General features: G+C 42.1%; 2 protein-coding genes across 5 annotated transcripts in view; one reads left to right on the forward strand and one right to left on the reverse strand.

Annotated features, from left to right (window-relative positions):
* The window catches only part of LOC129866962 (carnitine O-palmitoyltransferase 1, liver isoform-like), a 21723-nt gene extending 7274 nt beyond the window's left edge, over positions 1-14449 (forward strand). For all 3 annotated transcript variants that reach the window (XM_055940022.1, XM_055940021.1, XM_055940020.1), the window contains exons 2-19: positions 7235-7394; positions 7643-7782; positions 8143-8314; positions 8466-8567; positions 8723-8860; positions 9038-9115; positions 9228-9335; positions 9628-9712; positions 9924-10119; positions 10240-10425; positions 10607-10712; positions 11642-11758; positions 11955-12119; positions 12340-12474; positions 13014-13166; positions 13281-13394; positions 13602-13694; positions 13819-14449. In XM_055940022.1, coding sequence (XP_055795997.1) covers positions 7254-7394; positions 7643-7782; positions 8143-8314; positions 8466-8567; positions 8723-8860; positions 9038-9115; positions 9228-9335; positions 9628-9712; positions 9924-10119; positions 10240-10425; positions 10607-10712; positions 11642-11758; positions 11955-12119; positions 12340-12474; positions 13014-13166; positions 13281-13394; positions 13602-13694; positions 13819-13911 — 2322 coding nt within the window. In that variant the 5' untranslated portion in view covers positions 7235-7253 and the 3' untranslated portion in view covers positions 13912-14449. The remainder of the gene's footprint in view (positions 1-7234; positions 7395-7642; positions 7783-8142; positions 8315-8465; positions 8568-8722; positions 8861-9037; positions 9116-9227; positions 9336-9627; positions 9713-9923; positions 10120-10239; positions 10426-10606; positions 10713-11641; positions 11759-11954; positions 12120-12339; positions 12475-13013; positions 13167-13280; positions 13395-13601; positions 13695-13818) is intronic.
* A 402-nt stretch (positions 14450-14851) lies between these two features.
* Positions 14852-27264, reverse strand: sephs1 (selenophosphate synthetase 1). Of its 2 annotated transcripts, none has more exons than XM_055940027.1 (10): positions 27158-27264; positions 24191-24319; positions 23781-23877; positions 23594-23697; positions 20781-20888; positions 20528-20682; positions 20244-20334; positions 16851-16950; positions 16379-16591; positions 14852-16288 (listed from the first exon to the last, which is right to left on the reverse strand). In XM_055940027.1, the coding sequence occupies exons 2-10, from the start codon at positions 24284-24286 to the stop codon at positions 16074-16076; spliced, it is 1179 nt and encodes a 392-aa protein (XP_055796002.1). In that variant the 5' UTR covers positions 24287-24319; positions 27158-27264; the 3' UTR covers positions 14852-16073. The 2 variants fall into 2 exon arrangements, with proteins under 2 accessions (XP_055796002.1, XP_055796003.1); XM_055940028.1 differs by having other exon boundaries at positions 27144-27221.
* Positions 27265-27797: the final 533 nt, after the last annotated feature.

Genomic DNA, 27797 nt, shown 5'->3' on the forward strand with positions numbered 1-27797 from the left:
AACAACCGCTGAATTGCAGGGCGCAAAATATTACTAAAAATATTTATAATCATGCAATCACAAGTGAAATATACCAAAGCACAGCTTAGATTGTTGTTAATCCAACTATGGTGTCAGATTTTGAAAATATGCTTTACAGAGAAAGAAATCCAAGCTTTTGTGAGTGTATCAATCAATGCTAGAACAGCTAGCCCCAAATTAGCATGGTCACAAAAGTCAGAAAAGCAATAAAATTAATCGCTTACCTTTGATAATCTTTGGATGTTTGCACTCACGAGACTCCCAGTTACACAATAAATGTTATTTTTGTTCGATAAATATTAGTTTTATAACAAAAAAACGCCATTTGGGTTGCGCGTTATGGTCAGAAAACCACATGCTCGTTCCGGTCCTGAAAGGCAGAAGAAAATTCCCAAACGTATCAGATTCAAAAATATTACTACAAATATTTATAATCATGCAATCACAAGTGAAATATACCAAAACACAGCTTAGCTTGTTGTTAACCTTTCTAGCTCAGAGGTTCCGCTAGCGGAACACCCACAACATTCCGCTGAAAAGGCAGCACGCGAAATTCAAAAATATTTTTGGGAAATATGTAACTTTCACACATTAACAAGTCCAATACAGCAAATGAAAGATAAACATCTTGTTAATCTACCCACGGTGTCCGATTTCAAAAATGATTTACAGCGAAAACACAACATAGGTTAGGTCAGAGCTAAGTCACAAACACACACAGCCATTTTTTCAGCCAACGATAGGAGTTACAAAATGCAGAAATATAGATAAAATTAAATCACTAACCTTTGATTATCTTCATCAGAAGACATCATGTTATACATGGACTGTGTGTTTTGTTCGATAATGTGCATATATATACAGTGGGGCAAAAAAGGTTTTAGTCAGCCACCAATTGTGCAAGTTCTCCCACTTAAAAAGATGAGAGGCCTGTAATTTTCATCATAGGTACACTTCAACTATGACAGACAAAATGAGAAAAGACAATCCAGAAAATCACATTGTAGGATTTTTAATGAATTTATTTGCAAATTATGATGGAAAATAAGTATTTGGTCAATAACAAAAGCTTATCTCAATACTTTGTTATATACCCTTTGCTGGCAATGACAGAGGTCAAACGTTTTCTGTAAGTCTTCACAAGGTTTTCACACACTGTTGCTGGTATTTGGCCCATTCCTCCATGCAGATCTCCTCTAGAGCAGTGATGTTTTGGGGCTGTTGCTGGGCAACAAGGACTTTCAACTCCCTCCAAAGATTTTCTATGGGGTTGAGATCTGAAGACTGGCTAGGCCACTCCAGGACCTTGAAATGCTTCTTACGAAGCCACTCCTTCGTTGCCCGGGCGGTGTGTTTGGGATCATTGTCATGCTGAAAGACTCAGCCACATTTCATCTTCAATGCCCTTGCTGATGGTAGGCTTTGTTACTTTGGTCCCAGCTCTCTGCAGGTCATTCACTAGGTCCCCCGTGTGGTTCTGGGATTTTTGCTCACCGTTCTTGTGATCATTTTGACCCCACGGGGGGAGATCTTGCGTGGAGCCCCAGATCGAGGTAGATTATCAGTGGTCTTGTATGTCTTCCATTTCCTAATAATTGCTCCCACAGTTGATTTCTTCAAACCAAGCTGCTTACCTATTGCAGATTCAGTCTTCCCAGCCTGGTGCAGGTCTACAATTTTGTTTCTGGTGTCCTTTGACAGCTCTTTGGTCTTGGCCATAGTGGAGTTTGGAGTGTGACTGTTTGAGGTTGTGGACAGGTGTCTTTTATACTGATAACAAGTTCAAACAGTTGCCATTAATACAGGTAACAAGTGGAGGAGAGAGGAGCCTTAACCTTTTACGGGGGCAGCCCGACACCGGTACACTTATGACAACATCCAGCTCAAAGTGCAGGGCGCGAAATTCAAAATCTATTTTTTTTTAATATTTAACTTTCACACATTAACAAGTCCAAGACACCAGATGAAAGGTGCACATCTTGTGAATCAAGCCAACATGTCCGATTTTTAAAATGTTTTACAGGGAAGACAAAATATGTAAATCTATTAGCTAACCACGTTAGCAAAAGACACAACTTTTCTAACTCCATCAGGTGCTATCACAAATTCGACCAAATAAAGATATAAATAGCCACTAACCAAGAAACAAATTCATTAGATGACAGTATGATAACATATTTATTGTATAGCATATGTTTTGTTCGAAAAATTTGCATATTTCATGTATAAACCATAGTTTACATTTCAGCTACAATCCGAAATTGCACCGAAAGCAGCCATAATATTTACAGACACCAACGTCAAATAGCTAATTACTCATCATAAAACATTTCTGAAAAATACATAGTCTGCAGCAATTGAAAGACAGGCATCTTGTGATTCCAAACAATATTTCCGATTTATTAAATGTTTTACAGCGAAAACAAAATGTATCGCTATATTAGCGTAGCTACAATAGACAGACACAATTTGGCGCCCACGGCCAGTTCACATGCACGACAGATATATGAAATAACATCATAAAATGGGTCTTACTTTTGCTGATCTTTCATCAGAATGTTGAAGAAGGTGTCCTCTGTCCAGATGAGTCATTGTTTCGATTCAGAATGGCAAATGTCCCTCTTCAATTAGCATTGGCACTAGCCGAGTGGCATAAATTTCTCCAACGTAAACACAGTCAGAGGACGGAACACGGCAAAACTCCCGAATAAAGTTTCAATAATCTGATTAAACTATATTGAAAAAACATACATTACGATGATATGGTCACATGTATCAAAAAAAATTCGAGCCGGAGACGTTAGCCGTTCGTTACCAAGGCAAAACAGAAGTCAATCCCACTTCCTTCAGAGTACCGGAAGTGGACGGTCACGTCAAAGAAATAGGTTTTTTCCCACCACAGAACAAGATGAGCACAAAAAATTCTTCTCTGACATCCTCTTTACACCAATAGGAAGGAGTATAGAGTGTCAGCAGACTCCTAAGTGTCAAGACCATGTATAGGCATCAAGTTGAAAAGAGCATCGATTTCTGACATTTCACTTCCTGGTCAGGAAAAGTGCTGCAGAAGGACTTCTGTTTCACTCAGAGAAACAATTCCAACTCTTTTAGAAACTAGAAAGTGTTTTCTATCCAAAAAGAATAATAATATTCATATTGTACGAGCAAGATTTGAGTAGGAGGCCGTTTGAAATGGGCACGATTTCACTGGCTACTCAACACTTTGCCTTGCAGCCATAAGAAGTTTAATGTTACTACTTAGCTTCGGCTGGTGGAGGTTCTGACGAACCACGTCCAGATAAAGCGTCCGGAGTGAAAAAGTTGAATGAAAAAAAGTAGAGAGAGGGAAAAACAAAAAATATAAACGGTAATTAAAAAGTAAAAAACGTAAAGTTGGCAGGTAGAAATGTAAGGTTAGCAACAAAACGCACAGCAGCATGTCAACAAGTCTACAGAACAGAGCAAACTTTCTCTAACTAGAATAGAAAAAGGAGTGGGAGGCCCCAGTGCACAACTGATTAAGAGTACAAGTACATTAGTGTCTAGTTTGAGAAACAGACGCCTCACAAGTCCTCAATTGGCAGCTTCATTAAATAGTACCCACAAAACACCAGTATCAATGTCAACAGTGAAGAGGAGACTCCAAGATGCTGGCCTTCTAGGCAGAGTTGCAAAGAGAAAGAAAAGATTACGATGGGAAATAGAACACAGACACTGGACAGAGGAACTCTGCCTTGAAGGCCAGCATCCCGGAGTCACCTCTTCACTGGTGACGTTGAGACTGTTGTTTTGCGGGTACTATTTAATGAAGCTGCCAGTTGAGGACTCCAGTCACCCAAGTCATAGACTGTTCTCTCTGCTACCGGTACCCCCTGTATATAACCTCGTTATTGTTATGTACATTTTGCAATCGTAACAAACAGGCAAAAGATATATAATTTTTGACTAACCTTGATATTCTTCATCAGATGACGGTCCTGTAACATCATATTACACAATGCATATAGGGTTTGTTCGAAAATGTGCATATTTAGCGGCACAAATCGTGGTTATACAATGTGATTAGTGGCCAAAACCTCAAGCAATCTGACCGGCGCCATCTTGGAGAGGCACCTATTCTAATCGATAAGTAATCATAAACTTGACAAAAAAAATACAGGTTGGACAGCAAATGAAAGATACATTAGTTCTTAATGCAACCGCTGTGTTAGATTTTTTTCATTAACATTACTGCGCAAACAGCGTGCGCTAAAGCGAGACCGCACCGAAATTCATGGCGGAATTATTATTTGACATTTGTCAACATAAATACGAATTAACAGCATAAAGACTGCTTACTATTTGCTGAGCTTCCATCAGAATCTTGGGCAAGGTGTCCTTTCTCCAGAACAATCTTCTTTTGGTTGAAAGATGTCCTCTTCTCCTGTAGAAATAGCAGCTAACGATAGCCATCCACTGGAGAGGTATCCAACTCGTGATAGCGCGTCACAAAGAAATCCCAGAAAATCGCAATAAACTGATATAAACTGCTATAAGTCGGTTTAAATGAACTACCTTATGATGTCTTTAACACCTATAACGAATAAAAACATGACCGGAGATATAGAACTGCTAAAACGAAAGCTTTTGCAGGACGCCATTGTAATGTCCCTCTTGCGCCAGGCGCCCCGTTGAAAGAACGGTACTTCCGTTCCATGAGCTTTTATAGTCCCCCAGATGGTGCAATCCACTCCATTCAAATTCTCACCGCTTACTGACATCTAGAGGAAGGCGTATGCAGTGCATGTAGACCCATAGCTTACATGGGGACTTATAAACTGACCCTAGAACAGGGACCTCGATTTCAGAAATCTCACTTCCTGACAGGAAATGTGCTGCAGAATGAGTTCTGTTTCACTCAGAGAAATAATTCAAACGGTTTTAGAAACTAGAGAGTGTTTTCTATCCAATAGTAATAATAATATGCATATTGTACGAGCAAGAATTGAGTACGAGGCAGTTTAATTTGGGAACGAAATTATTACAAAGTGCAAATAGCACCCCCTATTGACAAAAGGTTTTAAACTTTATATAACTAGGCAAGTCAGTTGAGAACAAATTCTTATTTACAATGACGGCCTACCAAAAGGCAAAAGACCTCCTGCAGGGACGGGGGCTGGGATTTAAAATAAAATAAAAAATAACATAGGACAAAACACACATCACGACAAAAGAGACAACACTACATAAAGAGAGAAAATAAACTTGTATTTTATTTTATTTGAAGCAGTATAGGTTGATAGACAAATAACAAAGACAGGTTGCCATCCTCTCTGCCAATAACAGCTAGATTTCAGCTCCTCTAATTAGGCCCCTCACTCAGACCACTTCCAGACAGTCCTAGACAGTCTTGCCTGAGAAATAACTTATTGCTAAGAACCTATTTTTATTTATTGTTGAACATTTTAATCGAACTAAGGTACTTAAAACCTCTTTGGGATAGGGGGCAGCATTGGGAAGTTTGGATGAAAAGCGTGCCTAGAGTAAACTGCCTGTTACTCAGGCCCAGAAGCTAGAATATGCATATAATTAGTAGATTTTGATAGAAAACATAATGTCTGTGAGTATAACAGAATTCATATGGCAGGCGAAAACCTGAGAAAAATCCAACCAGGAAGTGGGAATTCTGAGGTTTGTAGTTTTCAAGTGAATGCCTATTGAAAATCCAGTGTCTGTGGGGTCAGATTGCACTTCCTACGGCTTCCAGTAGATGTCAACAGTCTTTAGAAGTTGTTTCGGGCTTCTATTGTGAAAGGGGAGAGAATAAGAGCACTCAGAGTAAGCGGCTCAGCTGAAAGCCATGAGTTGTTTATCGCAGTATTGTCCGGTTGAAACATTATTGAATATTTATGATAAAAACACCCTAAGGTTTGATTAGAAACATCGTTTGACATGTTTCTACAAACTTTAATGGAACTTTTTTGACTTTTCGTCTGGATGTTGTGCACATGCTTTGTGCATATGGATTACTGAACTAAACGCGTGAACAAAAATGATGTTTTTGGACATAAAGATTAACTTTATTGAACAAAACAAATATTTATTGTGTAACATGGAGTCCTGGTAGTGCCACCAGATGAAGATCATCAAAGGTTAGTGATTAATTTTAACGCTATTTCTGACTTTTGTGACACCTCTCTTTGGCTGGAAAATGTCTGTATGGTTTTTGTGGCTAGGCGCTGTCCTAACATAATCGCATGGTGTGCTTTCGCCGTTAAGCCTTTTTGAAATCGGACACTGTGGTTGGATTAACAAGAAGTTTATCTTTAAAATGGTGTATATTACTTGTATGTTTGAGGAATTCTAATTATGAGATTTCTGTTGTTTTGAATTTGGCGCCCTGCAATTTCACTGGCTGTAGGCCAGGTGTTCCGCTAGCGGAACCCCCTTCCCAGAAAGGTTAATTGTTGAAATTGAGAAAAGAAATGGCTGCATTGGACCTTTTAATATGGAGGAATTAAAAATAATCTATCTTTTGTATACTAGTGGTGCAAGGCTAAGCTGAAAATGTTGACTCAATAGTGCACTTTATGATAAAAGCATCAAATTTGACACATATGTAGATTAAAATTAAATATATAGATATGGAGCCACCCCATAGTGGGGGCTTGGCAGCCACTACAACTCCTAAATAACTCCATAATGTAAACACATTTGGTTTCGGTCAATGTCTCTACCATGTTCAGATGCAATTGGAGATGAGTTGATAGTCAATAGCTTTCCAAAGTTAGAACTAAAAGTTTAATGGCACTGGCACCAATACCGCCTATAACACCCATATTGGTGGCTATCTTAGGTCATACCGGTACGTCAGACTAGCTCAATCGCCAATTTCGCAAACTCTTAGTATCACAGAAACACTTTGAATTAATAACATAAACATTTTCAGGACAAGTTGCTATGGAGGAATTTGATCAAATGAAAAACATACAAAAAAGGGTCTATTTTTAAACATCAAATATATTATTATTTTTGGGTATTAAAACCAATAACGTGTTACAAAAAGTTAATGAAAGAAAGTGTTACTACTTCACAGACAGTATCTCTTCACAATCATTACCAATTTGGGGTAAAAATGTACCCCTGTTTGCGCTTTTAAGATAAAAATGTGCTGGCTCATTTAGGGTTAAAAAAGTTGAACGCCTCTCTGTCTATATCTCTCTTTTTGTAACAGGGTCTTCGACGTCACCGGGATGGCAGAGGCACATCAGGCAGTTGGCTTCCAGTTCACCGTCACCCCAGACGGCATCGACCTCCACCTGAGCCGCGAGGTACTCAAACACATCTACCTGTCGGGAGTGACATCATGGAGAAAGCGCGCCATAAGATTTAAGGTTTGTTTTCCAATTAGTAAGTAGCCCTACAGTTATTACCAATCCTGGACCTGATAGCTAGCTTGGTGTTTGTTGCAGTCCAGCAATAAAACAAATTATTCAAGTTATTATTATTGTCTTGATTGATTTAGGTGTGTGTAGCCTACTGCTGAGGTGGGACAGATGCTTGCACATCTAGGAATAGCCTAGTTGGTCTGTTTGTAGGCTAACTACCTAAATGAACATTGAATTATATTATTTAATTTCAGAATGGGATATTGACAGGGGTCTACCCTGCCAGCCCATCCAGTTTGCTGATCGTGGTGATAGCCATCATGAGCACCATATATGCTAGGATAGACCCATCACTGGGAATGATAGACACCATCAAGAGGACCATGTCTGTCAGGTCAGTGAGCAAATAACACAATGATGAACAGGCACTGTGGAACAGTGATACATCTTCTTTTCAGCCTGTGGTTATCTGTCAAAATAATTTCCTCGTGAAGGAAAATAAACATAATTTTGATTGTTTGATGGTTCGATTTTTTTGCCTGATGCTATTTTGTTGTGATAAAATGAGGTAAAGTTGTGTTCTCTCCTGTGTCCAGTGGCTACATGACAGTGATGAGTGCCATTCCATTTGAAAAACAATTTTAAATAGTTTGCTAGTGATGAGTGCCATTCCATTTGAAAAAACATTTTAAATAGTTTGCTTGCTGCAGTACCTGACTTCTCATTTCCACTCTCTCGTCTCCCCTCACTCCAGTGGCTACATGACAGTGCAGACCCAGACAGTGCTGAGTGCCATCCTGTTTTCCACAGGGCTGTGGCTCTCTCTCATCCTCATGCTGAGGTACACTCTCAAGGCCCTTCTCTCCTACCACGCCTGGATCTTTGAGTCCCACGGCAAAATTAGCTTCTGCACCAAACTCTGGCTGGTATGTCTGTTAAATGTCTATATTTCAAAATCAACATGACCAAAAGAGCAGCTCACTCATAGCTCAGAATCAAGACAATATATTGTCTGAGCTCAGTATTTGATTATTCTGGCAATTAACCCAGTCATTGTGTTGTGTTCTTTCTCCTCAGAGTCTGGTGAAGATGTTATCTGGGCGCAGACCTCTCCTCTATAGCTTCCAGACCTCCCTACCCAGACTACCTGTGCCTAGCGTGGATGACACCATAACCAGGGTGAGAGAAAGAGAGATGTTTATGTGTCTCATATGCTTGGTTGAAATACAATATCAAACTGCTAATTTGTTCAGGAGAGACGAGGACCAGTATATAACCATATATGTACACTACATATCGGTATTATATCATATAATCTCTCTATGACCTTGCAGTACCTGGAGTCAGTTCGCCCCCTGCTGGATGATGAGCAGTACAACCAGATGGAGGTGGTGGCCAATGACTTCAAGAAGGACCAGGCACCCAAACTCCAGAAATACCTCATCCTCAAATCCTGGTGGGCTACTAACTATGTACGTATTCCGATTGTTTCAAAGTGCCATGTTAGGATACATTAAACAATAATGTTGGTAGCTTTATTTAAAAAAGAAAAATGACTGTATTACTGTTTTGGGGAGTGTTAAAATTGCTGTTAAAAACAAAATAGTAGTTAAACAAATGATTGTAATAGATTGTTTTACCTGTTGCAGGTGAGTGATTGGTGGGAGGAGTACATCTACCTTAGAGGCAGGAGTCCCATCATGGTCAACAGTAACTTCTACGCCATGGTAAGACATGTCTGTACTGTACATGTACTGTAGACATTATACAGGGAACATGGCATTAATTAAGATGCATCCAGTAACCCTTCCCTAATGCTGTAATGATGATCTGATTTAGGATCTGCTGTACGTGACTCCCACACACAGACAGGCAGCTCGGGCAGGGAATGTTGTTCACGCTATGCTGCAGTACCGCCGCAAACTAGAGAGAGGAGAACATGCACCGGTAACGAAAACCCCTCTCACTTCTCTCTCACCGCTCTTCTCTCCCTCTCTCCCTTCCCCTGAGAGTATTTGGGTCCCTCCCCCATTTCCCTTGGACCCTTGGCCCTCTCTCTACCCCTTAAATAACCCAGGTCATCTCCCTCCTCCTTCTCTGTTAACCTAAATCATCCTCCCACTGCCTTTGACTTATTTCTGCTCTACTAAAGTAACCCCACTCTCTTAACCCCACTCTCTCTCTCTCTCTCTCTTTTCTCTATATCTCTCTCCCTCTCCCTCTGTCTTTCTCTCACTAGTTGAGGGCTCTGGGGGTGGTGCCCATGTGTTCTTCTCAGATGGAGAGGATGTTCAACACCACACGTATCCCTGGTATAGAGACAGGTGAGCACACTGATGCCTGCTGGGGGAATAACACTATCAGACTATTGCTGGGTAGTTGCATGACTAAATATGAACATGCATTTGTGTAAGACACATATTCCGACAATCATAGACAAACGCTATAATTCAAGAGAAGCGTTATGTGGATCCCCCCACCCCCAAATAATGTTCTATGTTCTCTCCTCTCCCACTCTCCTTCTCCGTGGTCCAGACTTTGTTCAGCACCTGAGTGACCGGAAGCACCTGGTGGTGTACCATAAGGGCCGCTTCTTTAAGGTGTGGCTGTACTACGGGGGACGTCACCTCTGGCCCTCTGAGCTGGAGACTCAGTTCCAGAGGATCCTCGACGACACCACGGAGCCACAGCCTGGGGAACTCAAACTGGCTGCCCTCACAGCCGGCAACAGGTATACACACATATAGGCATGAAAACGCAGACACACCTGCACACACACACACAGAGGGGTACATATACACTCCCCTTCCTTACACACACATCAGAAATAAAACAGCCACCTCTTCTCCAGAGTTCCGTGGGCGCGGGCTCGTCTGAAGTACTTCAGCCAGGGTGTTAACAAAACCTCTCTGGAGGCCATCGAGACGTCAGCTTTCTTCCTCAGCCTTGATGACGAGGTGCATGGTTATGACCCTGACAAGCTGAGGTCATTGGACCTGTATGCCAAGTCCCTGCTGCACGGGAAGTGCTATGACAGGTGAGACAAACAGGAATTGCTATGACAGGTAGGACAGGACAGGAAATGAGGAAGAAAACATCTATTGTAAAGTAGGCCTATTTTTCACTAAACTGTAGTTTAGTGGTAAATTGCTGTTCTGTGCACTGCCTTGTGATGAGTGTGTTACAGTGTTTAACCCGATATGCATTCTTTCTCTCAGGTGGTTTGACAAATCTTTCACTCTGATCGCTTATAAGAACGGTAAACTGGGGGTTAATGCAGAACACTCATGGGCAGACGCTCCCATTATAGGACACATGTGGGAGGTAATAACCATATTATTGATGGTGCATTAATGAACAAACAAGTTTTTCTAAAACACATTGTAAAGTGGGTGGTTCGAGCCCTGAATGCTGATTGGTTGAAAGCCGTGGTATATCAAACCATATACCACGTGTATGATGTTGGTAACCAGTTTATAATAGCAATAATGCACCTTGGGGGTTTGTGGTATATTGCCAATATACCACTGCTTAGGGCTGTATCCAGGCACTCCACGTTGCATCGTGCTAAGAACAGCCCTTAGCCGTTGTAAATTGGTCATATACCACACCCCCGTGCCTTATTGCCTAAATAAAGACTAAGTGTACAAAACATTAAGGACACCTGCTCTTTCCATGACAGACTGACCAGGTGAGTCCATGTGAAAGTTATGATCCCTTATTGATATCACTTGTTAAATCCACTTCAATCAGTGTAGATAAAGGGGAGGAGACAGGTTAAAAAATGATTTTTAAGCCTTGAGACAATCGAGACATGGATTGTGTATGTCTACCATTCAGAGTGTAAATGGGCAAGACAAAAGTGCCTTTGAACAGGGTATGGTATTAGGTTTGTGTCCAGTTTGTGTCAAGAACTACAACACTGTTGGGTTTTTCATGCTCAACAGTTTCCCGTGTGTATCAAGAATGGTCCACCATCCAAAGGACATCCAGCCAACTTAACACAACTGTGGGAAGCATTGGAGTCAACATGCCTGTGGAATGCTTTCAACACATTTGTAGAGTCCATGCCCGGACGAATTAAGGCTGCTCTGAGGGCAACGGGGGGGGGGGGGGGGGGGGGGGGTAGGGGGGGGGTGCAACTCAATATTAGGCAGGTGTCCTTAATATTTTGCACACTCAGTGTATGACATTGTGATTAATTGGGATGTGTGTTGTGTGAGTCTAACGATTGTTGTGCTGTCTCTGTGTAGTATGTCCTAGCAACGGACTGCTTCCATCTGGGCTACACAGAGGAGGGGCACTGCAAAGGAGACATCAACAAGGGCCTGCCTCCCCCCACCAAACTACAATGGGACATTCCACTGGAGGTATGGCTTCTAATGTGTTAGGGATAAAAGTTGTAGCTTTGGTAAAGAGGAAAGGGGATGAATGCAAATTCTCTCTGTAGAGTCAGTAACGCTAGTTTAGACTGTGTTGTGTTCAGTAGACCATTCAGTAGTTTCTACAGGCTGCCCTGTGTCTTGTCTGACCCTGTCTGTCCTCTGGTCTCTCCTCGTCCCTCAGTGCCAGGAGGTCATTGAGGAGTCCTACATGGTTGCCAAGGTGATCGCTGATGACGTGGACTTTCATGGCTGTCTGTTTGATGAGTTTGGGAAAGGCCTGATCAAGAAGAGTAGGACCAGTCCTGATGCCTTTATACAGCTAGCACTGCAGCTGGCCCAATTCAGGGTATGACTGCGTGTGTGCGTGCGTGTGTGTGTATGTGCGTGTGTGTGTGTGCGTGCATGTGTGTATGCTTTCGTAATGAATAGTCATATGACACCTGGCCTGATGTCAACGGATGATACCAGACAAACAATACAACACAACGATTAGGTTAACATTAACACAAGACACTATCAAGTCCATAGCAATGCATCTGAATGTATTTGTTGTCTATGTGTTGTAGGATAAGGGGGAGTTTTGTCTGACGTATGAGGCCTCGATGACCCGGATGTTCCGTGAGGGTAGGACAGAGACGGTTCGCTCCTGCACCTCAGAGTCCACAGCCTTTGTCAGAGCCATGGAGGACAAGAACACTATGGTGGGGACACACCTCAGTTAATCATGTCAGAGAAAATATAGAATGAACTAATGACAACGCAAGAGCAGTAACAGTCACCTTCCACTTACATGCTAGAACCTGCTAGACCATCAGATGGTTGACAGTATCTGATGTTAAACACAGTGTGGGTTCAGCACTGCAGGTCAGTAGTTCCACAGTCAATAGCCTTGTCTGTGGGAGTTACTGATAGAGAGTGACATGATGTAACTTCCAGTAAGGCTCAGGTCACTCTGACTGAAAACTAGGTGACCAGGACCCAAATGTCTGTTTCTGGACTCTGATCTCTGATGTACTTTTTACTTTTGCTCCAGCCCTGCGCTAACATACCTGATTTAGCTAATCAAAGTGCCGATAAACAGCTGATAGGTAGAATCAGGTGTGTCTGAGTAGGGTTGCACCGAATACCTGCACACTCAGTAGCTTTCCAGGTGGAGGGTTGGCCACCACTGCTCTATCTGTTATGTTTTTGAGCTGGATCTAGGTTTTGATTGAATATCCTTTGTTTTCTCTGTGGAAAGAGTGCCCAAAGGTTGGACCTCTTCCGGAAGGCCGCAGACAAACACCAGAACATGTACCGTCTGGCCATGACAGGCTCTGGCATCGACAGACACCTCTTCTGTCTCTACATCATGTCTAAGTACCTCAGCATCAACTCACCATTCCTCAAACAGGTGTGTGGGTGTGATGTTAACACCATTATACATGTTAAATGATACTTTGGTGACCAAGTGAAATGATATCAGAGATTTACGCTTACCCGCTCACCCTTCTCCCTCTCCATTTAGGTGTTGTCAGAACCCTGGAGGTTGTCCACTAGTCAGACTCCTCAACAGCAGCTCAACATGGTTGACATAAAGAAGTTCCCCAGATACGTGGGCGCAGGAGGGGGGTTCGGCCCTGTGAGTCAACCGCCCACACGCACACGCTACACACACACGCGCACACAGACAGACGGTAATAAATTAGCTGGTACCAGAATCCTACATATCCTAAGTCCTACTGCCATTGTGTCCTTCTCTGTTACTTCTTCTATGTCTGCTTTTACTTCTATGAAGTGGTCAGAGTTAGGGGTGAGTAGTACTGATGTGGCTCTCCTGTGCCCCCAGGTGGCTGATGACGGCTATGGCGTCTCTTACATCATTATAGGAGAGAACCTCATCACATTCCACATCTCCAGCAAGTTTTCCAGCCCTGAGACGGTGAGACCACTGTCTAACACTACACAAACCTACTGAACCATACAGTATATTGCCCTCACATAATACCTTAATGGCAATCTAGGTGAATATTTATCAGGTCAAACAACTGTCTTGTTCTCTGTAGGACTCGTACCGCTTTGGACAGAACATTCGACAGGCCATGCTGGACATTCGTGCGCTATTCGACCAAAAAGACAAGAAGGAGAAAGAGATGTGATGAGTAGACAGACTGGAAGTTCTTTATAGCCTTCATACCACATTTTTGTGTTCTGTGACTTTACAACATTGTTTCCCAAACGGCTGGTCACGACTAGTCTCTTCTGGGTAACGACTTTAGACTGGGTCAAGTTATAAAACTTCTGGATATCTAGCAGGAGGAATTGCTTTGCAGAAAAAATGTATATTTAATAAAGCATTTTTACTATTTATATTAGACACTATCCTTTCTATAAAAGGGCAGTAAATTTTGAACCGATTCTGGCAAGAGCAATGGAGCACATAATGCCTTGGTGGCCATATAGACCAATTATTAATCTGATTTTGATTGTAGTAGAATGATATATGAATGTAGCCTTGTAAGGATAGGCCACTCATCTGTTTAGACAGAGGTCATAGTATTTGCTTCTGATTGTAATGTGTACACTTGTAAATACCACTGTTTAGAGTATTTTAAGTGTTGTAATATATATATATATCTGTTATGCTTATGCATTAATGTGTTTATTAGTATATTATAATAAAGGATGTTGATTGTTTGACTTCTTCTTTGGACTCCAGGACAGTTAGAAATTAATACTCTCATACCTCAACTGTGTGGCCAACTGCTGCCGTCGCCATGTATAATAGAGGAATTACATTCTGGTGTACAAAGTGGTTAGTCACTATATGGCATAATGACAATTTAGGGCTCTATTCAATCTGGATGCTGAAGCATTAGATTGCGCGCTGGAAATTTTACGGTCGTTTCCGATTGAGCCGACATTTGCAGTGTTTACCGTGAATGTAGTCTCCACTAATGCTGGAACGTTGCCTTTAAATTGAATTCACGCTGTAATGCTGAACTTCCACGAGACAGATTGAATAGAGCCCTTGATGTTGCTGTGTGTAGATGGCTACTTTCTGCTTTAAGAAACAAGATGAGAGAGCACACACAGTCCTTCAGTGTAAGAGAGGATCCAGTTTTATTTCAGTTTGGAAGCAGTGCCATACAACCCTTTATAGTACCAGATATTAGAAAAGGCCTTATATCAGATGGAGAGTATTAAGACTACACCGATCCCAACCAGGATGATTAGAAACAGATTGTAGATTTGCGATACTGTGAACAAAGTACACTACCGGCATACAAATGATGGAACCTCTAGGTACTGGAAGATTATATGGAACATCAGAGTAAGCTCTGCTACAAATGGATGCACTTGTATTATTTTCATGGAGAAAAGTGTCAACCAAGACTTGAGTGCTTTCCATTTCACCTGCCTCATATCATGACCCCTGCTTCCTGAAAAGGTAGTCGTACAATACAACAGAGTTGAGACAGAATGCTCCGACTTCTTCAAAATCCTATTGTGTGATCACATCTCTATAGGTGAGTATATCAAATTATCCCAGGCCGTTGTGTTCATTTCCTGTAAAATGATTTAATGTCCTTGTTATGAATGATCATATCACTGATTTAAAGTTCAGGGCAGCAATGTGAACAGACGGAGTCCACCATAGATTCCATAAGTTTGATAGTGCTTTCGTAAAACAACGCAAGAAAATAAAACATCTATTTTATTTATTTTGGGGAAAAAATACAAAAAGTGAAAGTAAAAAAGCAACCCTTACGTTCACACTCTTTAAAGGCATTTTTCAATCTTTCAAGGCATCGCTTATAGCTTTCAACTTGAACAAGGCTTTTGAACTGTACACATAGTGAACGGACAAACAAAAACGCTATCTCGCTACCCATCACTTACACTTGCTTAGCACCCTTTAAAAAGAGCCCAAAAGGCAACGGACACCAAGAGTCTCCAAAAGATTCAAAATGAATCAACAGTATCGGATAATCTTCATCATCATCAATTCTCAAACACAGAAGCTGCCTGCTTCTACAATTAAAACGTAACAGATTACAACAGACACAAAAGGCAAATGGATTTTACTTTCTCTTCTTTTGAGAGAATTTTTCTTTTTAGTTGTGTGATGACCTGCCCCTAAGGCTTCTGTCTGAGGCAGGTGTGCATACACAGCAACCCATTTAAGTGTGTATGTGTATATACATACATACATACACACACGTGTATACATTTAACACGCTCTAGTTTAAGAATATGCGAAAAAAGAAAAAAAACTTGTCCAAGCTTGTGGTTCTGCTCTGCGTTGCTGTGGGGGTTATTATGAGGTTGCGCCGGGTGTGGGATTGACATTCTGTGTGGAGAGCTGAGGAGCGACCTCAATGATTCGTGGTTTATCGATTATGCGGGCGGTACGGTTGCCCTTCTCCACGATGCCGATGATCCAGGCCTGGTGGCCCTCACCGTATTTAGGAGATTTGATCTCAGCGCAGAAACGAGCTGCCTGCTCCCTGGGAAGACAGATCAACAGACCCCCTACGTGTAGAGAGAGAGAAGTGGGTGATGATTATGTGTGTGAAAGACAGGCAAGAGACAACAGACCGACAAAAACGACCAGACACACACCTGATGTCTCAGGGCAGGTTCCGTGCATGAGTCCGAACATATTCCCGCAGGCCTTGGACACAGCTGCCATCTTGGCGAGCACGGGGAGGTTGTGGATGACGAACGACACCTCGCTACGCTGTTGCCGTGCCAGTGTCTGGGCGTGGCCCAGGATCCCGAAGCCAGTGATGTCAGTGGCAGCGTGAGCATTGAAGGTGTGCATCAGACCAGCGGCTGTAGAGAGAAAAACAACATCATCAGTATTTAAATCACATTGGTCCAAAAAATGGTAGAAGACAGGAGAGGAGAAGTAAGAGAAAGAAGAGAGGGAGCACAACTTGAGGACATGTACTTGGTCTGTCGAGTCAGGTGTGTGTTTTTAAAACAAATTAAAGCTAACTAATCGTATCAAATGGACAGTATAAATCACGCTTCATTGTCCTTCATGAGGAAAAGTCCAGCCTCAGTATTTTACACACGTGTGCGTGTGTACCTGTCCTGTTGAGCCGGGCCATGTTCATCATGGCTTCCTGATAGGCCAGCTCTACATCCTCCTGAGTCACCACTAGCTTGATCTTATTCCACTTGTCAGGCTGAAGGACAGAGAGACACACACACAAACAATATATACAGTACAAGTCAAAAGTTGACACACCTACTCATTCAAGGGTTTTCCTTTATTTTTTACTATTTTCTACCTTATAGAATAGTGAAGACATCAACACTATAAAAAACACATATTGAATCACATAGTAACCAAAAAAAGTGTTAAATCAAAATATATTTCAAATTCTTCAAAGTAGCCAACCTTTGCCTTGATGACAGCTTTGCACACTCTTGGCATTCTCTAAACCAGCTTCATGAGGAATGATTTTCCAACAGTCTTGAAGGAGTTTGCACATATGCTGAGCACTTGTAGGCTGCTTTCCTTCACTCTGCGGTCCAACTCATCCCAACCCATCTCAATTGGGTTGAGGTCGGGTGATTGTGGAGGCCAGGTCATCTGATGCAGCACTCCATCACTCTCCTTCTTGGTCAAATAGCCCTTACACATCCTGGAGAAGTGTTTGGGGTCATTGTCCTGTTGAAAAACAAATGATAGTGGGACTAAGCACAAACCAGATGGGATGGCGTATCGCTGCCGTATGCTGTGGTAGCCATGCTGGTTAAGTGTGCCTTGAATTCTAAATAAATCACTGACAGTGTCACCAGCAAAGCACCCCCTCACCATCACACCTCCTCCTCCATGCTTCATAGTGGGAACCACATGCAGAGATCATCCGTTCACCTACTGTGCGTTTCACAAAGACACAGCGGTTGGAACAAAAAATCTCAAATTCGGACTGATCAGATCAAAGGACAGATTTCCACCGGTCTAATATCCATTGCTTGTGTTTCTTGGCCCAAGCAAGTCTCTTCTTATTATTGGTGTCCTTTAGTAGTGGTTTCTTTACAGCAATTCGACCATGAAGGCCTGATTCACGTAGTCTCCTCTGAACAGTTGATGTTGAGATGTGTCTGTTACTTGAACTCGGTGAAGAATTCATTTGGGCTGCAATCTGAGGTGCAGTTAAGTCTAATGAACTTATCCTCTGCAGCGGGGCTAACTCTGGGTCTTCCTTTCCTATGGCGGTCCTCATGAGAGCCAGTTTAATCATAGCGCTTGATGGTTTTTGCAACTGCACTTGAAGAAATTTTCCGGATTCACTGACCTTCATGTCTTAAAGTAATGAATGTCGTTTCTCTTCTTTTATTTTAGCTGTTCTTGTCATAATATGGACTTTACCAAATAGGGCTATCTTCTGTATACCACCCCTACCTTGTCACAACACAACTGATTGGCTCAAATGCATTAAGAAGGAAAGAAGTTCCACAAATGAACAAGGCACACCTGTTAACTGAAATGGATTCCAGGTGATTTCCTCATGAAGCTGGTTGAGAGAATGCCAAGAGTGTGTAAATCTGTCATCTAGGCAAAGTGTGGATACTTTGAAGAAACTATTTTGATTTGTTTAAGACTTTTTCGGTGACTACATGATTCCATATGTGTTATTTCATAATTTTGATGTCTTCACTATTATTCTACAATGTAGAAAATTGTACAAATAAAGAAAAACCCTTGAATGAGTAAGTGTCCAGACTTATGACTGGTACTGTACATACATACACAGTGCATTCGGAAAGTATTCCCCTTGACCCTTGACTTTATCTACATTTTGTTACGTTACAGCTTTCTCTAAAATGTATTTTTTTTTTATAGATAAAAAATACATCCTCATCAATCTACACACAATACCCATTAATCAAAAAGCAATAAAAGGTTTTTATAATTTTTGTAAATATATTAAAATTAAAAAACTGAAATAATACATTTACATAAGTATTCAGACCATTTACTCTTCTTGGGTTGAACGCTACAAAGTCGGCACACCTGTTCATGGGGAGTTTCTCCCAATCCTCTCTGCAGACATTATCAAGCTGTCAGGTTGGATGGGGAGCGTTGCTGCACATCTATTTTCAGGTCTCTCCAGAGATGTTCGATTGGGTTCAAGTCCGGATCACTCAAGGACATTGGGAAACGTGTCCCGAAGCCACTCTTGCATTGTCTTGGCTGTGTGCTTAGGGTCGTTGTCCTGTTGGAAGGTGAACCTTCGCCCCAGTCTGAGGTCCTGAGCACTCTGGAGCAGGTTTTCATCAAGTAGCTCTCTGTACTTAGCTCCATTCATCTTTGCCTGGCTCCTGACTACCGGTAGTCTCCCTGTTCCTACCGCTGAAAAACATCCGCACAGGATGAGGCTTCCACCACCATGCTTCACTGTAGGGATGGTGCCAGGTTTCCTCCAGATGGGACGTTTGGCATTCAGGCAAAAGAGTTCAATCTTGGTTTCATCAGATCAGAGAATCTTGTTTCTCATGGTCTGAGAGTCTTTCGGTGCCTTTTAGCAAACTTCAAGCAGGCTGTCATGTGCCTTTTACTGAGGAGTGGTTTCCGTCTGGCCACTCTACCTTAAAAGGCGTGATTGGTGGTGTGCTGCAGAGATGGTTGTCCTTCTGGAAGGTTCTCCCATCTTCACAGAGGAACTCTGGAGCTCTGTCAGAGTGACCATTGGGTTCTTGGTCACCTCCCTGACCAAGGCCCTTCTGCCCCAATTGCTCAGTTTGACCAGGCGGCCAGCTCTAGAAAGAGTCTTGGTGGTTCCAATCTTCTTCCATTTAAGAATGGAGGCCACTGTGTACTTGGGGACCTTCAATGCTGCAGAAATATTTTGGTACACTTCCCCAGATCTGTGCCTCAACACAATCCTGTCTGAGCTCTACGGACAATTCCTTTGACCTCATGGCTTGGTTTTTGCTCTGACATGCACTGTCAACTGTGGGACCTTATATAGACAGTTGTGTGCATTTACAAATCATGTCCAATCAATTGAATTTACCACAGGTGGACTCCATTGAAGTAGTAGAAACATCTCAAGGATGATAAATGGAAACAGGACGCACCTGAGCTCAATTTCGAGTCTCATAGCGAAGGGTCTGAATACTCATGTAAATAAGACACAATAAAACATCTGCAAAAAAAAAAAATGTTTAGCTTTGTTGTTATGAGGTATTGTGGGTAGATTTTTCAATTCAATTTTAGAATAAGGCTGTAACGTAACAAAATGTGGAAAAAGTAAAAGGGGTCTAAATACTTTCCGAAGGCACTGTATACATACACACGACATTAGATCACTTTGAATTAATGAAAACCACCGATAAAGCTTTCCTGTACTGTAGAGGTTGATATTTTCTAACAAATACAGACACCTTGTCTGTTGACATTTTAGTGTTGAAGTTACAATATAGGCTATTAACTCAAATGAAAGGTGGTTTGTGTGTTGACACTTACGATGTCCAGCCACTGGTGTACAGCCACAGCCACCTGAGTCCCCAGAGGCTTGGTGAGCACCAACACATCTCCTGGCACTGCGTTATCTGGCCTGGGGGACAGCAGAGAAGACATCAACATGATCAATTCTGATATCATGACTATCACAACGCAAAATACAGCTCACATGAACAAACTAGCAATAGTTCAGAGGCTTAAACAGAGAACAAGAACGAGACAGAGAGAGCAACCGAGAGGGGGCAAGAGATGGACAAGAGGGTAGCTGTCTATGAAAGAGTTCTTACATGATGAACTCATTGGGTTGACAGACGGTGGTGGCCACACCCCCCAGGACCACCCAGGGGTTAAGCACCGTCTGTCCCCCCGTCACAGACGTGCCTGCTTCCTCTGACGCGTCTTTGAAACCCTGGATGATCAGAGGCATCACCTTGTCCCGCTCCTGACAGGGGCATAGAGAAAGGAGAGGGACAATTTAGTGGCTGGGTGCTACCCATTGGTGGTGGTGGGTGTGTGTGTGTGTGTGTCAATGCAATTTACCTTTTCTGACAGCTTGTTACTGATCCCCAGTAGCATCAGCATGTTGTCACATTCCGTCACTCCCATGGCATACAGGTCACTTAGAACGTTGGCACACGCAATTCGCCCCTACAGACAGTTATCAAGAAGGCATTATTGACATGATTTTGAAACACTACATGACCAAAAGTAGGTGGAGAACTGCTCGTCGAACGTCTCATTCCAAAATCATGGGCATTTATATGGAGTTTGTTCTCCCCTTTGCTGCTATAACAGTGTCTACTCTTCTGGGATAGCTTTCCACTAGATGTTGGAACATTGCTGCGGGGACTTGCTTCCCATTCAGCCACAAGAGCATTAGTGAGGTCGGGCGATAAGGCGTGGCTCACAGTCTGCGTTCCAATTAATCCCAAAGGTGTTCAATGGTGTTTAGGTCTGAGGTCAGGGCTCTGTGCAGGCCATTCAAGTTCGTCCACACCGATCTCGACAAACCATTTCTGTATGGACCTCACTTTGTGCATCGGGGCATTGTCATGCTGAAACAGGAAAGGGCCTTCCCCAAACTGTTGCCACAAAGTTGGAAGCACAGAATCGTCTAGAATGCTGTAGCGTTAAGATTTCCCTTTACTGAAACAAAGGGGCCTAGCCCGAACCATGAAAAACAGTCCCAGACCATTATTCCTCCTCCACCAAACTTTACAGTTGGCACTATGCTTTGGAGCAGATAGCGTTCTCCTGGCATCCACCAAACCCAGATTTGTCTGTCAGGCTGCTAGATGGTGATACATCACTCCAGCCGACGGTCTTGGATACCGATCTCAGGAAGCTCCCGACGAACAGTTATTATCCTGAGGTTTCTTGCAGAGGCAGTTTGGAACTCGTTAGTGAGTGTTGCAACGGAGGACAGATTAATTTTTCGCGCTTCATCACTAGGCGGCCCCATTCTGTGAGCATGTGAGGCCTACCACTCTGTTGTAACTGCACTTACAGTTGACCGGGGCAACTCTAGCAGCGCAGAAATTTGACAAACTCACTTGTTGGAATATTGGCATCCTATCATTCACGTCGAAAGTCACTGAGCTCTTCAGTAAGGCCATTCTACTACAAATGTTTGTCTATGAAGATTGCATGGCTGTGTGTTCCATTTTATACACCTGTCAGGAACGGTGTGGCCGAAATAGCCAAATCCACTAATTTGAAAGGGTGTCCACATACTTTTGTATATATAGTGTATGAATGAAGATAACACATACTCCGCTCAAGGTGAAAGACTCCTGTCCAAAGCTCTCCGTAACTATTCAATCTACAGTGCATTCGGAAAGTATTCAGACCCCTTGACTTTTTCCCACATTTTGTGGAATTAAATAAAAAATGTTCCTCATCAGTCAACACACACTACCATCTACCCCATAATGACAAAGCAAAAACAGGTTTTAAGAAATGTTTGCAAAAAAATGTATATATATATATACTTATTTAGATAAGTATTCAGACCCTATGAGACTCAAAATTGAGCTCAGGTGCATCCTGTTTCCATTGAAATGTTTCTAAAACTTGATTGGAGTCCACCTGTGGAACATTCAATTGATTGGACATGATTTGGAAAGGCACACACCTGTCTACATAAAAGTCTCACAGTTGACCGTGCATGTCAGACCAGAAACCAAGCCATGAGGTCAAAGGAATTGTCTGCAGAGCTCCGAGACAGGATTGTGCTGAGGCACAGATCTGGGGAAGGGTAGAACTGGCCGCCCGGCAAACTGAGCAATCGTGGCAGAAGGGCCTTGGTCAGGGAGGTGACCAAGAACCCAATGATCACTGATAGAGCTTCAGAGTTCCTCTGTGTAGATGGGAGAACCTTCCAGAAGGACAACCATCTCTACAGCACTCCACCAATCAGGCCTTTACGGTAGAGTTGCCAGACAGAAGCCACTCCTCAGTAAAAGGCACATGACAGCCCGCTTGGAGTTTGCCAAAAGGCACCTAAAGGACTCTCAGACCATGAGAAACAAGATTCTCTGGTCTGATGAAACCAAGATTGAACTCTTTGGCCTGAATGCCAAGCGTCACCTCTGGAGGAAACCTGGCACCATTGCTACGGTGAAGCATGGTGGTGGCAGCATCATGCTGTGGGGATGTTTTCAGCGGCAGGGACTGGGATACTAGTCAGGATCGAGGGCAAGATGAATGAAGCAAAGTACAGAGAGATCCTTGATGAAAACCTGCTCCAGAGTGCTCAGGACCTCAGACTGGGGTGAAGGTTAATCTACCAACAGGACAACAACCTTAAGCACACAGCCAAGACAACGCAGGAGTGACTGAATGTCTGAGTGGCCCAGTCAGAGCCCAGACTTGAACCAGATCGAACCTCTCTGGAGAGACCTGAAAATAGCTGTGCAGCGACGCTCCCCATCCAACCTGACAGAGCTTGAAAGGCTCTGCAGAGAAGAATGGGAGAAACTCCCCAAATACAGCTGTGCCAACCTTCTACCGTCATACCCAAGAGGACCTGAGGCTGTAATCACTGCCAAAGGTGCTTCAACAAAGTACTGAGTAAAGGCTCTGCATACTTATATAAATGTGATATTTCCCATTTTTAATACATTTGTCTAAAAATCCTGTTTTTGCTTCGTCATTATGGGGTATTGTGTGTAGATTGAGGGGGGAAACGATTTAATCAATTTTAGAAAAAGGCTGTAACGTAACAAAATGTGGAAAAAGTCAAGAGGTCTGAATAACTTTCAGAATTCACTGTATATGATATTCACAGGACCTAAAGCATGTGGTATAGCTGAAAACAGTAACACAAAGAGTGGTACATAATGAAAACATACCATCATGTAGGGGTCGTCCACTATGGGGTAGATGTAGTCTGTCGTCTGGACGAGAGAAAGGCCCCCGTGTCGGAGGGGGATGACACAGGTGTCCATACCAATGCCTGCATAGAACAGTTATTATTAAACTGTAAAAGTTATATAAAGAATGGATGTGATTAAAGTGCATATGTGTATGTGTTCATACCAAGTCTGGGCATGACAGCCCCAAGGAACTGTTCATCCTCCTGATAGTGGTTCTCCTGCAGGGCTTCTAGAAGCTTCTGTAGCACATCCTGGGGCACCTAGGGAATAACAAGCAGATTATGCTTGACTTGTACTTCTAAGGTAATCGTAATCATCCTAATGTTAACATTTGTAGTGCTTCTCACACTCATCACAGTTCACATTGTATAGTTATGAACATAATGTAAATGTCTGCTCATTGCTCCCAAACATTATTTAATATTGAAGCTAGGGATACAGCAAATAATATTTGTAAGAAGCAAAGACTGAGTGGACATTAACATTCTATTTAAGGCCATTATACCAGTAGGCAGTCTTAGATGTCGCCTAATAACTCTCTCTTTACAGCGCTAGGGGTGTAGAAAAACCCACCTTGCAGCCCGTTCCTTTGAGCTCAGTGAAGCGTGTGAGTCTGAAGCTCTTGTCTAGCTCGTAGCTCTCTGGGTTAAACGACTCTCTGACCGACATGGCTGGAAACACTTTGGGATCTCAGTCAATAACCTGAGGTGGACAGAAGAGCGGGAAAAGGGAAGAGTGGGATGAGAAACATGTCTGGAGTAACGTTGGACATTCACCACTGACTACACCTCTAGTCTGTTCAACCAAATCAGCATCTAGGGTCAGGATACAGTGACTAAGGATAACGGAACAGAGAAGGACTGAGGGATGAGTGAAGGAGAGTGGGTGTAAAACATGAAATATCCAGTTGTTGTGTAACTACGACTAAACTGAAAAAGTACAGGTATAGTGGATGCTGACATCTGGTTAAAATGTATCCTCGGGTATCAATAGTGTTGAAGAATGTTGAAGAATGATTGACTACGTTATATTGCTATTTATGGAGATTAGGTTATAACTCCAAAATGTCCAAAGTGAGAACTTGCAAATACCTAATACAACTAAAACTGCCTATTAATGTATGTATATTTTAGTGGCTGAATCAGTTGATTAATGTTTTTAAGTTGTTGCAAAATCCTATCTAAAATCAATCATAAATTATTTACTCAAAATACATTTGAGGGAAAAAATGAACTGCTTAGAACTGTCAGAGATGTTTAAAGTAGGAGAAATCCATCTAGACAGATTGTTTCAAAGTCAGTATTACTAAATCTTATCTGATTGTTCTAGTGAGCTGCCTACCAGGGATGTAGTGCTGCCATAGGGCTGCATGGGGAGCACAGGCAGAGCCGCAATTTGAGAATACAAAAGCTGGTGAAAATACTTCTGGAAATGTATTCTGATCAATTCTATTTAATTACCACTCAAATTCCATGAATATTATAGTAAATTAATATGTCGGCTATAGTAGCCTATACGTAGGTAAATGGTGTTTTTCCCCCCTGCCTTCCCTCTCTCTGGCGTGTGTGCAGAAGCCAGTCGGTCGGAGGCTTGACCACTTTGTGTGGGCCAAATCCAACTTAACAAGAACTGCCACAGACAGAAAACTCTACCAGGGGCTGCTAAAACAGCTGTCCTCAAAACAGGTTGTTATGGACTTCGGGATCATGTACGATGCACTTGAACTCCTTAGCTTACAGAAACGTACCACCCCTATTCCATATGCAAAACAAATGGATCCCCCCCATGAATCATCAAACTAACAAGATCTAGGAACCAAATTCACTGTGCCTGCCTTAATGTTCATAAAACTCCACGGACCCCTCTTGAGTAGTGGAACCCAGAACGATGTGTGACCACTTGGTTAAGGTGCAGTCCTTTCACCACCACAATTCAAAGGACACTCAAATCGCTTAAAATAACCCTCAACAAGATATGTTGCCCATGCTAATAGTCCTACTCATCACTTATTATTATTACAAATAGAAGATGATCAGTTCTCACAATGGTGATTGTTTAGTAATCAAAGCTGAATCAATGCCTTGCAAGCTCACAATTATGAATTAGTATGTTACATAACAGAACTGAAAATAATAGTAGGGCCTATATACTGTAGCTTAATAGGCCTATTATATGTTACACCAAAAACACCTCAGTCATTTCTTATCTGAAGCTGAAAAGTATTTTTTCCCCCTCGCGGCCAAAACTAGGCAGGATATAGGCCTATGTTTTGATTGAAACAATATAGGCCTACAAGAAAGGCTAATAGTTTGTTAACACCATCTGCTTTAATTCATGTAACAAACAGTAATTCAAGAAGATCAAAATATATATTCCCATGAAACTTATTGAGATCAAATGGATTGGCAGTTTGGAGTGTCCACTGGTAAAACGTGAAGATTTAACATTCACAATTGACAGTGTTGGCCTATATTGAAACGAGGTATGCCAAACTTGGTGTTATGGGTATTAAAAATCTCTGACAATATGTGTGGGCATAGGAAGACGTACATTTGGAGGATGCATTTTATGCATAGGCCTGTTCTACAATGATATTAAATAGGCTACATGTGTTGGTACAAACTTTAATTGAGAAATGATGACATCATTTTAAAAAATGTTTCGCTCCCTCCCCTAAAAAAGATAGCACTACATCACTGTTTACAAACACATTTATGGACATAGAATCAGACCTCTTATGTCATTTCTTTGATAAATAAAACAGAAATAGAATACATTCTATGAAACAAAATCCCAGCAGCAGGCTAGGACTAGGAGCAAACTTTCCCTGTGTGATCGAGCCTGTATTTCATCGTGGCTCTGGCTAAATTGTTGCGCCCAGGGCCTAGTTTCAAACGGTTTGACAGGGGCGTTTTGGAGGCTCCTGAAACAGTGCGAGGAGGATGTGAAGTTGGGCTAGTGTGCGCCAGCTCCAGTTAAATCATGCACCCGTCATTTGCTGCCAACTTTCAACTTCAGTAGTCAAAAAAGTTCGAAATATTAACTATCTACAGACAGTAAAACATTACGTTAACAATAATTCGGTGGGCTAGCTGCAAGACAGGAAAAGCCCACCGATTTGAACAAACCTGCCTGAGAGCTAACGTTTGCTAATCAAAGAGTTAGCTATCAATCAAGTGTGACTGATTGGGCCTCATACAGGATTTAAAAAGCGAACAAAATAGTACTGTATTCATCATTTCAGTTATCGAAACCAGAACAATAAGGAGCATTTTATGGTTCGAAGTAAGCGGGAGGCGCAGTGGATAAAAATGTCGGCGGTGGAAAAAATTAACCCCTTCGTGTCCAGCGTCATGCGAGACGTGCAACAACAGACTTTGTAACAATAAAATAGCGCCATACATGCAACTTGCACACAGTTTGTCATCATATGCTGCCTACGATATATTTAAAGTACCCCCCCTTGCATTTACAGGGCTGAAGCGGAGGTATATACCTATAACATTTCCCCTTTAATTGCTCTCACCAGTTTATCCTTACCGGTTTTGCTTTAGCTTCGGGTCTCCCGATACAAGAGAAGGGACGGTACCAGAATGCATTTGGAGTAAATCGGGTGCCTCTGAAGATAGCCTGACGAAAAATACATTCCTTTTTATTTCTTGTTTTACAACAGAATATTACATTTATTCGGCGTTGGGAGGTGCATAAAATAAACAGATGTACATGCGTCAGATTATATCGCAACGTGAGGAAAGTAATCACAACTGGGGAATTTTTTCGATTAAGCACGAGCAAAAATACTATTTTGTCTGTGGCACGAGATCACAAAGGGTCCTTCACAAGGAGACTGGCGGTTTTACCTCCCCTTTAAAGAACCGCAGAGTCTGGCAATAAAAAGTCAACAATGGATTGTACCTTTAATTTAGTATTTTCCCTCCAATGTGATCCCTCACATCAGTAGTATTACATATATTGTAATCTAGTTTATAGTATTCACAGTAGAAACAGTGCATGCATAATGGTTTATGATTGTACATTCAATGTTAAATGACCTCTGAATTCCAGTATATGTTCAGTAGGCTATCGGTTTTTATAAAACGTGTCATTAGTGTGGTTTAACCATGTGGGAAGACACTGATAACTTTGCAAACGAATGACTGAATGAATGATTTGCATTAAT

The sequence above is a fragment of the Salvelinus fontinalis genome, chromosome 12 (genome assembly GCF_029448725.1).
Source record: "Salvelinus fontinalis isolate EN_2023a chromosome 12, ASM2944872v1, whole genome shotgun sequence".
In the NCBI taxonomy this organism is placed as follows: Eukaryota; Metazoa; Chordata; class Actinopteri; order Salmoniformes; family Salmonidae; genus Salvelinus; species Salvelinus fontinalis.

Excerpts from the sequence above, each read along its gene's own strand:
- sephs1 (XM_055940027.1), bottom strand. The coding sequence starts at position 24,286 with ATGTCGGTCAGAGAGTCGTTTAACCCAGAGAGCTACGAGCTAGACAAG. Across the intron at positions 20,889-23,593 it reads TGGACGACCCCTACATGATG|GGGCGAATTGCGTGTGCCAA; the intron begins GTATGTTTTCAT and ends AACTGTCTGTAG. Across the intron at positions 16,289-16,378 it reads AACCTGCCCTGAGACATCAG|GGGGTCTGTTGATCTGTCTT; the intron begins GTGTGTGTCTGG and ends CTCTACACGTAG.